Source organism: Pan troglodytes, chromosome 14 (genome assembly GCF_028858775.2).
Source record: "Pan troglodytes isolate AG18354 chromosome 14, NHGRI_mPanTro3-v2.0_pri, whole genome shotgun sequence".
In the NCBI taxonomy this organism is placed as follows: domain Eukaryota; kingdom Metazoa; phylum Chordata; class Mammalia; order Primates; family Hominidae; genus Pan; species Pan troglodytes.
The window spans coordinates 55,301,325-55,315,841 of record NC_072412.2 but is presented as its reverse complement, the minus strand read 5'-3'; the positions used below and the strand labels follow the sequence as shown (position 1 = coordinate 55,315,841).

At 36.1% G+C, this 14,517-nt stretch overlaps 1 protein-coding gene across 2 annotated transcripts in view; it reads left to right on the top strand.

Annotated features, from left to right (window-relative positions):
• KPNA3 (karyopherin subunit alpha 3) overlaps window positions 1-14,517 on the top strand; it is a 92,830-nt gene that overhangs the window by 70,360 nt on the left and 7,953 nt on the right. For both annotated transcript variants that reach the window (XM_016925292.4, XM_009426958.5), the window contains exons 10-12: window positions 2,018-2,062; window positions 10,789-10,920; window positions 12,110-12,238. In XM_016925292.4, coding sequence (XP_016780781.1) covers window positions 2,018-2,062; window positions 10,789-10,920; window positions 12,110-12,238 — 306 coding nt within the window. The remainder of the gene's footprint in view (window positions 1-2,017; window positions 2,063-10,788; window positions 10,921-12,109; window positions 12,239-14,517) is intronic.

Here is a 14,517-nt window from a genome sequence, read left to right as displayed (position 1 = left end):
TGTTTGTTTGTTTGATAACGGAGTCTTGCTCTGTCGCCCAGGCTGGAGTGCAGTGGCGTGATCTTGGCTCACGGCAAGCTCCACTTCCTGGGTTCACGCCATTCTCCTGCCTCAGCCTCCTGAGTAGCTGGGACTACAGGCACCCGCCACCACGCCTGGCTAATTTTTTTGTATTTTTAGTACAGACGGGGTTTCACCATGTTAGCCAGGATGGTCTCGACCTCCTGACCTCGTGATCTGCCCGCCTCGGCCTCCCAAAGTGCTGGGATTACAGGCCTGAGCCACCACGCCCAGCCGCAGGTGTAAGATTTTAAAAGTAACGTACCATATTTAATTACTCCTATGAAATAAAAGTTGAGTGTCTTACTGTACCTGAAAGAATGTCAGTTCATCCTAATGCCTATTTTTTTGATTATCTGCATAAAAAGAAAATATAAAAATTCAGAGAGAAAAATACAAAAGGAAAACAATCTCAAAGTTTTATTACTGTATTGCATTGTTGGTTTAAAGCTATAAAAGGGGGTTGCTACAGGCAAAACTAGTATACTTACATGCAAATGTTCTTGAATGAGTTTGCTTTAAGTCCAATTGATTTTTTTTCTTCTTCTTCTTCTTCTTTTGAGACAGTCTTGTTCTATTGCCCAGGCTGGAGTGCAGTGGCATGATCTCAGCTCACTGCAGCCTCTGCCTCCTGGGTTCAAGCGAGTCTCGTGCCTCAGCCTCCTGAGTAGCTGGGATTACAGGCCAGCGCCACCACACCCGGCTACTTTTTGTATTTTTAGTAGAGATGGGGTTTCACTGTGTTGGCCAGGCTGGTCTCAAACTGCTGACCTGAAGTGATCTGCTCACCTCAGTATCCCAAAGTGCTGGGATTACAGGTGTGAGCCACTGCCCCCACGGCCTAACTCCAATTTATTACTGACAAAATTGGAGTTCTTAAAAGTGTGACATATTTTTTGTTAAATCTACTAATTAAAACAAAGTAAAAACTTTTTTATTTACATTTGATATGTAAATAGATCCTTGTGCTTTGCATTTAAAAAAAAATCCTACATAACCTTTATTCACTGTTGACTGTGTTATCTCTTTTTTTTTTTTTTTTTTTTTGAGACAGTCTCGCTCTGTTTCCCAGGCTGGAGTGTAGTGGCACAATCTTTGCCCACTGCAGCCTCCACATCCGGGGTTCAAGCGATTCTCATGTCTCAGGCATGTGCCACCATGCCAGGCTAATTTTTGTATTTTTAGTAGAAATGGGTTTTCACCATGTTGGCCAGCAGGTCTTGAACTCCTGGCATCAAGCAGTCCACCCACCTCACCCTCCCAAAGTGGTGGGATTACAAGCATGAGCCACCACACTTGGCCAACTGTGTATCTTTATAATGGACATCTTTCTCTAGTACCTGCTACTTTTTGTTGCTATGCAAAGTTATTTTGTGTGATTTCCTACAACCCCCTGCTCCCTTTCTCCCATATTTTAAAAAGATATCTCTGGGGCCTGAATTTAACAAGCAAAGCTTTGTACTTTGTACTGGTTCGAATTTTCTTGACTAAAGGTGAAGTTGAAAACTTTAATTTGACTTAAGTAGCTTATTAAGTGAAATCGTATTTTTACGTTAAGCAGGTAAGTGAGACAATTATGGCAGTTTTAAGTGTAGCTTTTCTTAAATAGCTGTAACTGTATATTTGCATCTCCATTTTTTCCACTTGACATTTTATGCCATAAAGAAGGTTATTAAAAACAAATGTTTTTATTTTAAGGTACATTAACTTCTGCCAGATTTATTTGGATATTTTAACTTGTTAATTGAACATATTTCAGTTTAACATTTGAGATATGTTTTTGGTTTTTTTAGATTGAATTTATCAGGTTTTCATTTTCCTAAAAGATATTCAGACAAATTTAACATTGTCTTTCTCGCCCTACAAACCATATTTACCGCTTTTTATGTCAAAGTTGTTTATTTTTACAGACATATTAATTAACTAATGTTAAGTATTGTTTATTTTCTTTCCTCAGATTTTGCCAGCTTTATGTGTCCTCATATACCATACAGATATAAACGTAAGTTAAGAAGCAGCTTAAATGTGGGATTTTGCTCTTGATGGGACAGAAAGGGTTTTTATGTAAGTGTCAGCATACATTTTATCAACTTGTCAAGTTTCTACAATGTATTTACAGTTTTCAGAAATAGGATTAAGCTTAAATTAGGTTTATAGCTTAAATCTGTAAGCAGTAACAGCCAGACAGCAAAAATGCTCACTTTTGAGAAATTACTGCATATGTAGTTTATTTCTGTCATTATTAAGTAGTGTTTTTAAACCTTAATATTTGTAAAGCGGTAAAACCTCATGAAACACCTTACTTTTTTAAAAAAATCTCACTGGTTCTTACAACAGATAGGCTAGATATTATTCCCCCCATTTTATAGAATAAGAAGAAACGGACTCTCAGAGAGAGATTAAATGACTTATCTGAAGTGGAAGAGCTAGTAAGGGTCAGAGTCAATATTCAAATTAAAGTCTTCTCATAACAGGTCTTGGGTACTTGTCACAAAACCATGCTGCCTTTTTATGCTACAGTCTTTTTAGATATAGTATAGAAGAATATATAGTTTTAAATGCAAGGCATTTTTAGGTGATTTTTTTTCATTATATTCAGATTTAGTGAAGCATTTACTGTCAACATTCTGGCAAGTTTGATACTATCTAGGCAATCTGAAAATTCTCCTAAATGCAGTAAGGTAAATTGTTACTTTTCCATGGAGTAAAACAGTGGATAAATTTTGGTGACTAGTGTTGATCCAGTTTCTTTTATTCTAACTAACATCTCTTTCTGATTTGTTGTATATTTGTGTTTTTGTAATCTTATCTTTATCTACATACACATAACATGTACATATATATGTGTATATGTGTGGCAGAATTGTGAATTGTGTGTAATTTATCATTGGGACAAAGAAATACATCTTTGCTTACCTTTCTCACAAGGCAATAGAATTTGTATATAAAAATTGTATCACATTACTCTAGCTCATTTGCAGATTTTAAGCTCTTAGGATGGAATCTTTTAAAGGTAGCTAAAGTCACTTCGTGTTTGACACAGCCTAAAATGTCATTAAAATGAAGTAAAACATGTTTATATGCCGTCTTATTTCCAAAATGGATATAAAGTGACTTAACAAAAGACATATAAGATAATATCTGTAAAGGAAAAAGTAAAATTTATACAGAAGTTTAGTTGTTGCTGTTGAAAGTTAAGTTTAGTTGTAAGCTTTCTGACAGCAAAGATTAAAAGGGGAATAAGCAAAATATCTGCTGTTTGCCTCAGGACTTTCCCCCAGAACATTATAGAATTAATTATAGGCAAATAAAAGCTTTCACCATCTGTTGGTTGTGTTTATGTGAAAGCTGGGGTATTAAAGTGGCAGTGTACTGTAGTTACAGGTATATTAGTCAAGTTTAGCAAACACTCACAAATTATTCCACTTAAAGCCAGAATTGTGCCATGAATTGTACACTCAGTGATAAGACATAAAGAGACCGTGCCTTCTAAGACCTTAACATTAAAGATGTAAAAAGAGTTAAAAGGAAAGAACTTATGTCAAGAAATTGCTGTGCTGGATCTCTCTGTAGACTCCTTTTATCTTACCAGTATCCTTGTAAGATAAGTTTTATTCTTCTATTTTACAAATACAGAGATTGAAACTCAGTAAAGTTAAATAATCTTTCTAAGGTCATGCAATGAATGAGAGCCATACCTGAGAACTGAAGCCAGGTCCAAGGCCTGTGCTTTTTCATACCATGATCACATATTCAGTATAATCCATAGGCTCACAGTGGAAAAAAAAAAAATCTTACCATAAGCACATAAACATAAAACATGGTATGAAAGCCAACAAGAAAAAAAGTAAGATAGAGCAATGACCAAAGTGCTATATTATGGAAGCACAGATAATTTTGCTAGCGAAGCAGAAAGCTTCGTTGACAAAGTAACATTTGAGACGAGCATTATAAGGAGACAGAAGTGGGGACAGAGTCAAAGATTATAGTGTTCATAGTTACCATTTATTGAGTTTAAAATCTGCCAGGCACTGTTTTAAGCACTTTTGCTATGTTAACCCATTTAATTCTTACAAAAGTCTTGTGAGATTGGTACTCTCATTATCTCCATCATCTACAAACGTTGTAAAAGAAGCAGAGGTACTTAAGTAATTTGTCTCATGTCATATAACTAGGATGAATAGGATTTTCACAGGTTGAGAGAAAGTCATTTCAAGAACACGGGGGAAGATATTAAGAACTCAAGAATACATGGAGGTTTAAGAGAATACATGTAGATAATAATCTAATACGTTCGCTAAGCAGTTAATTTGCAGAGTCTTTGATTCTTTTTTTTTTTTTTTCTTTTTTTTCCGAGATGGAGTCTTGCTCTGTCACCCAGGCTGGAGTGCAGTGGCACGATCTAGGCTCACTGCAACCTCCGCCTCCCGAGTTGAAGGGATTCTCCTGCCTCAGCCTCTCCAGTAGCTGGGATTACAGTGCATGCCACCACTCCCTGCTAATTTTTTATATGAGTTTTTGATTCTATATTAAAGAGTTTTAAGTTTATCTTGTAATGACTGCAGAGTCATTGTAGATTTTTTAAATCGAGAAATGATATTTCTGTTTTATACAGATAAAATTATCTGTAACAGACAACACAGAAAAGGTATGGAAGGTTTGAAGTAGGGAAAGTTTGACTGTAGGTAGATGTATTTTGCTATCATAATAGGTTTAGGGAAGTTGATGAAGGCATGGACTATTACTAAATTGCAATAATAGGAATCGTTAAGGGAGAAAAAACTTTTGAGTGTTAGGAAATAAAGTGAGTAGAACTTGGAACTTGTTGTTCCTCAGTGGCGGTATTTTCCAAAAGCAAAAGACAATACAGATTTTGGATTCGTCAGTATTTAAGGGATTGATGAAAACCTGGGCATTGAATGAGATCACCTGGGGGAGGCTGTATTTCGGAAGGAGGGCTAAAAATGTAACTTAGGAATTCCTGGCGTTTCAGGAATGGCAGCAAGGGAAGAAGAACCAACAAAGGAGTTTTTAAAAGTAGTATGTATGATGATGGCTGGGCACGGTGGCTCACATTTGTAATCCTAGCACTTTGGAAGGCTGAGGACAGCGGATCACTTGAGGTCAGGAGTTTGAGACCAGCCTGGCCAACATAGCAAAACCCCGTCTCTACTAAAAATACAAAAATTAGCTGGGCATCATGATGCGTGCCTGTAATCCCAGCTACTTGGGAGGCTGGGGCAGGAGAATCGCTTGAGTCGGGGAGGTGGAGGTTGCAATGAACCGAGATCACGCCACTGCACTCCCACGTGGGCAACAGAGCGAGATGCTGTGTTAAAAAAATAATAATTAAATAAAATTAAAGTGTGATAGAAGCATAAAATGTGGAACAAATAGTGGGGAAAAAATAAGGCAGAGATTTAATAGGTTCTAGATCATATAGTCTTGTCTAAAGAACTGCATACCCTTTTTATGTAGTAGATAAGGAGCCAGAGAATAAATGGTCAAATTTTTATTTTAGGTTGATAGCTCAAAGGCTAATATAGATCAAAGGCAAGAAAATCGCTTGAGCCCAGGAGTTCAAGCCCAGCCTAGGCAACATACTGGGACCTCATCTCTAAAAATAAAAAATTAGAGACTACAAGTATCTGCAGTTTCAGGGTGCCTAACACCCAGCTGTAGCTTATCTTCTCCCAGCCTTTGAGATATTGTCATGGAGACCCCACTGAAAACCATTAGTTGAGCTCAGTCTACAATTTCATTATTATATTAGTTAGAAAAAAAAAAATAGTTTTCTGCTAATAGTAGTGACCATGTAATGGAGAAACATCTTAAGGCATCATGTCGTTTTGCACAGGATTCTGTTTTGTGGACACAGTTTATTTAAACACACTATTATGGATAGGCATTTAGGCCATTTCCTGAATTTTGCAAATGTAAAAGTATTATACCAATGACTATTGTGTGTTTTCATATTATTGGAGGTATATCTTCAGGGTATATTCTTAGAAGCAGGATTGCTGGGTCAAAGAGTGAATGCATTTGTAATTTCGTTGCATACTGCCAAATTCCCTGCTGTAAGGGTTGTGCCATTTTGCCTTGATATCTGGGAAGGTTTGTATTCTTGTTCTAGTGGTTGCCTTTATTGTGGTTGCCCTTATTCTTATATCTTTTCTTTTTTACTGTTTTGATAGTTTTAAATGACATTTTTCGACTCCTTTATCTATTATGTAGTGTATGCAGTATGCATTCAAAAGTGAAAGTGACTTTCTCAGTATCCTTGCCAATAGAGTGTGTTGTCACATTTAAAATTTTTGCTCATCTGATAGGTGAGAAACAGTATCTCAGTTTTAATTTGCATTTTACTTTTTATGAATGACGTTGAACATTATTTCATTTGTTTAAGGGCCATTTTAATTTGTATCTTTGCGAACAGACTAGTCATATTTACTGTCTGTTTTTCTGTAGGATTTTTGGTCTTTTTCTTAGGTTTTAAGAGTTCTTTATATATTAAGGATATTAGTTCTGCCATACTTAAAATACATCCCTAGTTTGTCTTTTGTCTTTGACTATGATGTTTTGCCATGTGAACTTTTTGTATATAATCAAATTTATCAATTTTTTTAAATTGTATCTACATTTTGTCTGAACTATAGATGTTTTATGTTAGAGAAATATCTATACATTCCTTTTTTGGGTGTTCTATCAAGGACACTGAAAAAATGTAATGAATTTTTCAGTGTCTGTAGAGAAAATTCTATTATTTTCTCCTTAAATCTATTAATAAAACTTATATTAATGATATTTTTAAAAATTGAACCATCCTTGCATTCTTTGAATCATCTCACTTGATCATTATATGTTAGTTTCTCAATGTAGTATGTGATTCTGTTAATAATATTTTATTTCAGATTTTTACATCAGCATTCACATAAGTGATATTGGTTTGCAGTTTAGCTTTTGTTCAATTTATTAGGCAGTAATTTACATTAATTACAAATATTAATATTAAATTTAATTATGTTAATACAGTTAGTTAATGGTGCTATAATCATGATGTATTAGGTTTTATACTTTTATTGTTTTATTAAAGTTGAGGTGTTAATGTTATGCTTCCTTCATTTTCTGTACTCTGGAACAATTTATATAGCATCGAGTCTGTCTGACCTTTGAAGATTTGATAGTTTCCCTCTTAAATCCTTTGGGGTTTTGGTACTTTTTTGTGGAGTTAGTTTCATGATAATTTTCTTTATTTTTGATATGGAAGTTGGCTTGTTTAAGCACTCTTTCTAAAGAAGGTCAGTTTTTATAAACTTGTTCTAGTAAATTATTCATTGCATCTACGTTTACTTGCATTAAAGTGTGCAGGGTAGTTTTTTGTTCTAATTTATTATTTTAAGGGTTATTTTATCATTTCTGATTTTGTGTATTTGTGCCCCCTCCCTGCTCTTTTCTAATTAAGTTAGGTAGGACTTTTTCTTAGTTGTTTTTTTGTTTGTTTTTTGTTTTTTTCAGAGAACCAGGGTTTCAGTTTATTAGTTAGATCTATGATTTTTCTATTCTTTATCTCATTACTTTTGTATTTTTCATTGACTCATCATAATCACCCAAAATCCATAGTTTACACTGTTGTTCACTCACTCTTGCTGTTGTGCATTCTATGGGTTCAGACAAATTTGTATAAATTTTTAAGGCTATGAATTTTCCTTTAATCACTGTTTTAAATAAATGTCATAGATTCTGATGTGTGGCATTTTTGTTTTAACTTTTTAGAAATTTTGTTGAGTTTAGGCCAGGCGTTTTGGCTCATGCCTGTAATCCCAGCACTTTGGGAGGCTGAGGCGGGCTGATCACCTGAGGTCAGGAGTTTGAGACCAGCCTGGCCAACATGGTGAAACCCCATTTCTACTAAAAACACAAAAATTAGCTGACTGTGATGGCACGCGCCTGTAATCCCAGCTACACGGGGCACTGAGGCAGGAGAATCACTTGAACTTAGGAGGCAGAGATTGCAGTGAGCCAAGATTGTGCTACTACACCCCCGCCGGGGTGACAGAGTGAGACTCTGTCTCAAAAAGAAAAGAAAAATAGAAATTTTGTTGTTGGGTTTTTCTGTTTTGTGTGTGTGTGTGTGTTTCACCTAAGAGCTGTTTAATATAAGGCTATTAAATTTCTATATAGAAAAGCCTTTTTGGTTTTCATTTTATTAATGTATAAGTTTATTGCCTTGTGATAGGCTTATAATGTTTCTGACTTAGGTAATTTATTGATGTTTTCTTTGAACCTAATATGATATTTGTACATGTGCAAGTTGTAGTTGCCATTATCAGGGTATAAAGTTCAATATATATTCATAAGAGTTATACCTTTATTTTTTGCCTATTTGACTTCCCTCATATGACAGTAGTATGTTAAAACCTCCTATTATTAGTATGTTTTTACATATATTTGTGTGTGTGTGTGTTCTCTGCTTTAAAACTGATTGCAGGGCTATTTGGTTAATAGATGTTTATAACTGTTGTATTTTCATGATACATTGTGGGATTTAACTTTGTAAAGTATCCTTTTTTCTTTGTAATTCTTTTTAGATTAAATTCTACTGGTCTTTTAACAGGGTTACAACCTCAGCTTTCTTTTTATCATTTACTTGGCATACTTTTGCTCATCCCTTTATTTTTAGCCTTTCCAAATTCTTTGTTTTATGTGTGTCTCTTGTATACAGCGTGGAATTGGGTTTTGTTTTGAGAGCCAGGGCCAATTTGAAAATCTTTTTTTTTTTTTAATAGGTTAGTTAGGCCCATTCACATAGGTTGATAGATTGATTTGAACTGTCATTTTGTGAAATAATGTCCCTGTGTTTTTTTTTTTCTCTGCTAAGCATACTTTTGTCTTTTTCAATTTTCTTTTGGTATTTGGGGAAGTTTGTATTTTTGTTCTAGTGGTTACCTTTATTCTTACACCTTTTTAATGCTCTCTTACTATCTGTTTTGACAGTTTTAAATGATATATTTTTTTACTTCTGTCTCTTACCTGTGCAATGATGCATGAGCTTATTCTATTTTCTCTTCTTGCCTCAACCTCCCATTTTTTAATCTGATTCTAGACTTATCTATTTTGCCAAATTTGGAACATATTTCTTCATATTTTTTTCAGCTCCGCCTTTCCTTGTAGGGACTCTGAAGACACAAATATTAGATCTATTGTTATTGTGCTGGAAGTTCCTGAGAGTTAATTTCTGTTTAATCTTTTTTTTTTTCTGTTATTCAGTTTGGATGATTTCTATTGATGTATCTTTGGGTTCATTTATTTTTTTTCCCCCTTCTATCATGTCGGGTTTTTTTGCTGAGAATTCCCACTTTAAATTTGTTTCAAATGTGTTCATAATTGTTCACCAGTGCATTTTTATGATAGTTACTTTAAAATCTTATCAAGTCCTTGTCAGATAATTCCAATATGTGTGTCATCTCAATATTGGCATCTGTTGACTGTCTTTTCTCTTTTGAGAATTTCCTGGATCTTGGTATGAAGGGTTATTTTCCATTGTAGCCTACACATATTGGTGTTATGCTTTGAGACCCCTGTTTCTAGGTAAATCTAGTTACTGTTACTGCCAGGGTGGGCAGTAGCCAGACTTTGTTCTCAGACCCAGCATCTGCAGACACCTCCAGCGGGGAGGCCTCCTCACTTCCAGAGTGGGAAATGGGCTGGTAGGTGGGCTCAGCTCTTAGGCCCAGCTTCTGTCCTCTCTTTTACACAGTCTTGAGGCAAGAGGTCCAGACAAAAGCTAGAATTTAATTTTTTCTCCTCTTACAGATAATGGAAATTTTTAGTGTTCTCTGACTGTTAGTAATGCTGAAGGGGTGTGGGTTATATGTGTAGTTCTATTTTATTTATTCATCTATATCCTTTTTTGAAGGGTATGTGAATTCAGGTGCCTGCTATTATTTTAGGGCAAAAAGATGTGATGTCTTCAATTTGGATGACTTAATAGGAAACATCTTGATTTTGCATAAGCTACAACCAGTGCTTATATTCCTCTGTGACAACACTAAGCAATGCCACATACAAGATCTTTGACCTTGAATGAATCACCAGATCACTAAGCCTGTTTTCTTCTATGTGGTTGCAAAGTTAGGATGGGCCTAGGGCATGGTTTATACTCCAGGTTTATACTTCAGTTGGGACACATTTCAGGAGATTTTCAAACAGTTTTTTCCCCAGATGAAGTTAAAGTGCCAAGTCATTTCTTTTATTGGTTTACTTTAGTAGCCTGAAAAATTGCATTGCTAAATATGTTGGAAAATCAGTAGAGTAAATAGATGACCTTTCTGTTCTCTTCTGAACTTGAAACAGTATGGTGTGTTGGCCTCATTCTTGTAAATAGTGTTTTTCTGTGGGATTATTAGGTAGCTAATTTGTGAGGGCAGGGAGAATTACTTTTCTGCCTGTTTTTAAATTCATCTGTCTGATACATAAATGCAGAAGTGGGAATAGAAGTTTTCCCAGACTTCTGTGTCTCATTTTCTGTGAAGAAAGATCTGAGGTAGGCACTGAAAGAAAGATAAGGTACTTTCTACTTAATAGATTAATCAGCTAAGCAGATATTTTTGCCACTAAGCTAAAACTTGAAATTTGGTTACTTTTTCTGTCACTACTCCTGAGGTGTGTTGAACAAGTAAAGCATTCAAACAAATATGTAAAATGGTTTTTCTTTTGTGTTTCCTGTAGATTCTTGTAGACACTGTTTGGGCTCTGTCATACTTGACAGATGGAGGTAATGAGCAGATACAGATGGTTATTGATTCAGGAGTTGTGCCCTTTCTTGTGCCCCTTCTGAGCCATCAGGAAGTCAAAGTTCAAGTAAGTATTTTAAAATTTTTCTTATTTGTATACAGTTGTGTTTGCTATAACCAGTTAACTTGTACAACTAGGCTTTAATTCTATCTGTAAGTGCTTATCTTCCACATTTCTTCTGCTAGTCCCTGAGCCTGATTTTGTTGATTTCCAAATCTTTATCTCACCCAGTTTCTTTGCTGAGTTCCACACTTGTATAGCCAATTGTTCTTGACCCTTTGTACATATCATCTAAGAACTCCTTCAAGCTTTCCGTGGTTAACTAGACAGAAATGAAACGATCATCTCCCACAAACCTGCTCTTCTTCCTTGTCTACCTTCAGTGAACAGCATGGCCTAAGCTAGAAATTTTGATTCCTCCTTGCAATTCCCATTCCATTACAAAATCATTTCAATTCTTCTTATATAGGTTCAAATCTGTCTCTCCTTATCTATCTAGAAAAACAGATTTAGTTCAAGACTCTATCTTTCCCCCAAATAATTGCAATAACCTAATTGCATTTCTTCTTTCTCTCTCCCACTCTAATTAGGGGTAGGCACTTGCTAGATCTGTTCATCCTGCTTTACCAAAGTGACTTTCTAGGTGGAAGTGTGTGCCCATTCCAGGCGTTTATTAAAATATTATATATATTTTTGAGATGGAGTCTTGTTCTGTCGCCCAAGCTGGAGTATGGTGGCGCGATCTCTGCTCACTGCAGCCTCTGCCTCTCAGGTTCAAGTGATTCTCCTGCCTCAGCCTTCAGAGTAGCTGGGATTACAGGCATGCACCATCACACCAGCTAATTTTTGTATTTTTAGTAGAGATGGAGTTTCACTATGTTGCCCAGGCTGGTCTTAAACTCCTGACCTCAGGTGATCCCCCCCGCCTCGGCCTCCGAAAGTGCTGGGATTATAGGAATGAGCCACCATGCCCAGCCTTAAGAAACTGGACTTCTTCTAAAATTTTAATTTCCTTTTATTTTATGAATCTTTTTCCAACCAATTTTCACACAATTTTTTTTTTCATAAAGTTTCAGTTTTTCACAAGAGACTATTTAAAATTCAGAATAGCTCTCAGACTGCTTGGTGCTTTGTGAAAGGATGAAATAAGTGTTATTTATGCCTTGCATTTTTACTTTTTCTCAGGATTATGAAAAATATAGAATTAGTCTTATAAGCAAATAAATTTATAGAAAACATTTTATCCCCACCCTAGACAGCAGCCCTCAGAGCAGTTGGCAACATAGTGACTGGCACCGACGAGCAGACCCAGGTTGTTCTCAATTGTGATGTCCTGTCACACTTCCCAAATCTCTTATCACACCCAAAAGAGAAGATAAATAAGGTAAGGCATATAATGTCCTCATTATGCTATTTCTTTCTATGTCTCATTTTTAACTGTCTCCTTGTTTCTATTGCTACTTGTATGTTTTTCTTAAAAGCCACTGCAGCGTAGATGAGAATTATTTTAAATCACCTCTGCAAATGTTTTTCTTCAACTTTTTTTTTTTTTTTTGAGACAGAGTCTGTCTGTTGCCTAGGCTGGAGTGCAGTGGCACGATCTCGGCTCACTGCAACCTCTGCCTCCTGGGTTCAAGCGATTCTCCTGCCTCAGCCTCCCGAGAAGCTGGGACTACAAGTGCCCGCCACCACGCCCAGCTAATTTTTGTATTTTTAGAGACGGGGTTTCACCATATTGGCCAGGCTGGTCTCGAACTCCTGACCTTGTGATCCGCCTGCTTCAGCCCCACAAAGTGCTGAGATTACAGGCGTGAGCCACCGCGCCCAGCCTTTTTCAACTTTTAATCGCTTCTGGTAGGTGCTTCCCTGGTCATCACAGAGTAAAAAACATTTTTAGACTACCTGTGTTTCTATTTAAGTAGACTGAGCATAGCAACAATCATTAAATTAGTAGCCACTTGAAAGTGCAGACAAAATCTGCCATTTGAATGGGCTGGTATTTTTTTAAACAAACCGATCATAAAAATTTTGATCTCCCAGCAAAATTAGTTTGGACCCAAAGACGAGGTGCCTAAATTCAAGGATCATAAAAAATTACTCTTTTTAAGATTTCAAGCTTCATAGACAAGTTTATTATTAATTGTGTAATATGTACTTACTAGTATGTAATAAGTCTTCATGCCTGGTTTATTTCATCTAGCATGTTTTCAGGGTTCATTCATTTTGCAGCATGTGTCAGAACTTTATTCTTTGTATGGCTGAATAAATATTCCATTGTATGTATACACCACATTTTGTTTTTACATTCTTCTGTTGATGGACACTTGGGTTGTTTCCACCTTTTCACTATTACGAAGAATGCTGCAGTGAACATTGGCATACAAATACCTATTTGAGTTCCCGCTTTCAATTTCTTTGGATATATAACTGCGAGTAGAATTGCTCGATCATATGTTAATTCTGGGTTTAGCTTTTTGAGGAACCACCAAACCGTTTTCCATTGCAGCTGCACTGTTTTACGTTCCCACCAGCAGTGTTACTAGAATTCTAATTTCTCCACATCCTAGCCAACGTTTATTTTCTGTTAAAAAAAATTACTGACATCCTAGTAGATGTGAAGTCGTGTCTCATTGTGGTTTAAATTTACATTTAGTTGGCCGGGCATGGTGGCTCACGCCTGTAATCCCAGCACTTTGGGAGGCCGAGGCGGGCAGATCACGAGGTCAGGAGATTGAGACCATCCTGGCTAACACAGTGAAACCCCGTCTCTACTAAAATTACAAAAAATTAGCCGGGTGTGGTGGCAGACGCCTGTAGTCCCAACTACTCAGGAGGCTGAGGCAGGAGAATGGCATGAACCCAGGAGGTGGAGTTTGCAGTGAGCCAAGTTTGTGCCACTGCACTCCAGCCTGGGCGACAGAGCGAGACTCTGTCTCAAAAAAAAAAAAAAAAAAAAGGAAAAAAGAAAAGAAAAAGAAATAAATTTACATTTAGTTTACTAAAGTTTTATCTGCCTAATATACTACCATCACCCAAACCCAGCAGAACTGATCATTTCTTCTTCGTCATCATAACTATATTTATATAGTTGCTTGAGTATAATTTGACTGTTGGGTTCTTATAGAAAAGTATGGTGTCAAAAAACACATTTTATAGATACATTTGTTCCAGTGAAGACAAAGAAGCTAGAGACTTTCAGACTCTGGGCCAGTTACTTTTACTAAAGAAATTTTTAACAATATAGGTGATTTTTTTTTTTTTTTTTTAGCTAAATGAATATATTCCATAATTGGAAACAACTGAGAAGTGAGGAAGCTGGGCAGAAGTCAGCAGAGAAAGGTTCCGGCCTGTGATGTAGTATGCTTTTAAGTGAGGGTATCGTGGGGGTAGAGGAAAATTTCATAGAAATGCCATCTCAACTTCAGCAAGCAATTAGTTACTTCAAAAATTTTTTGCCTTGAAAATTTGTTACTTGCATTTTGAGACTATCATAGGACCCTGGAAGTAGAAGTTACCAACTTGATTTTCTTCCCTCAGCATTTCTGTTTGAAACTTTTTAAATCTACAAAAAATGTGCAAGAATAGTATAGTGAACACCCATGTACTCTAAACACAGATTCAGCAATTATTAACAACTTACCGCAGTTGGATGGCAAAACAAAT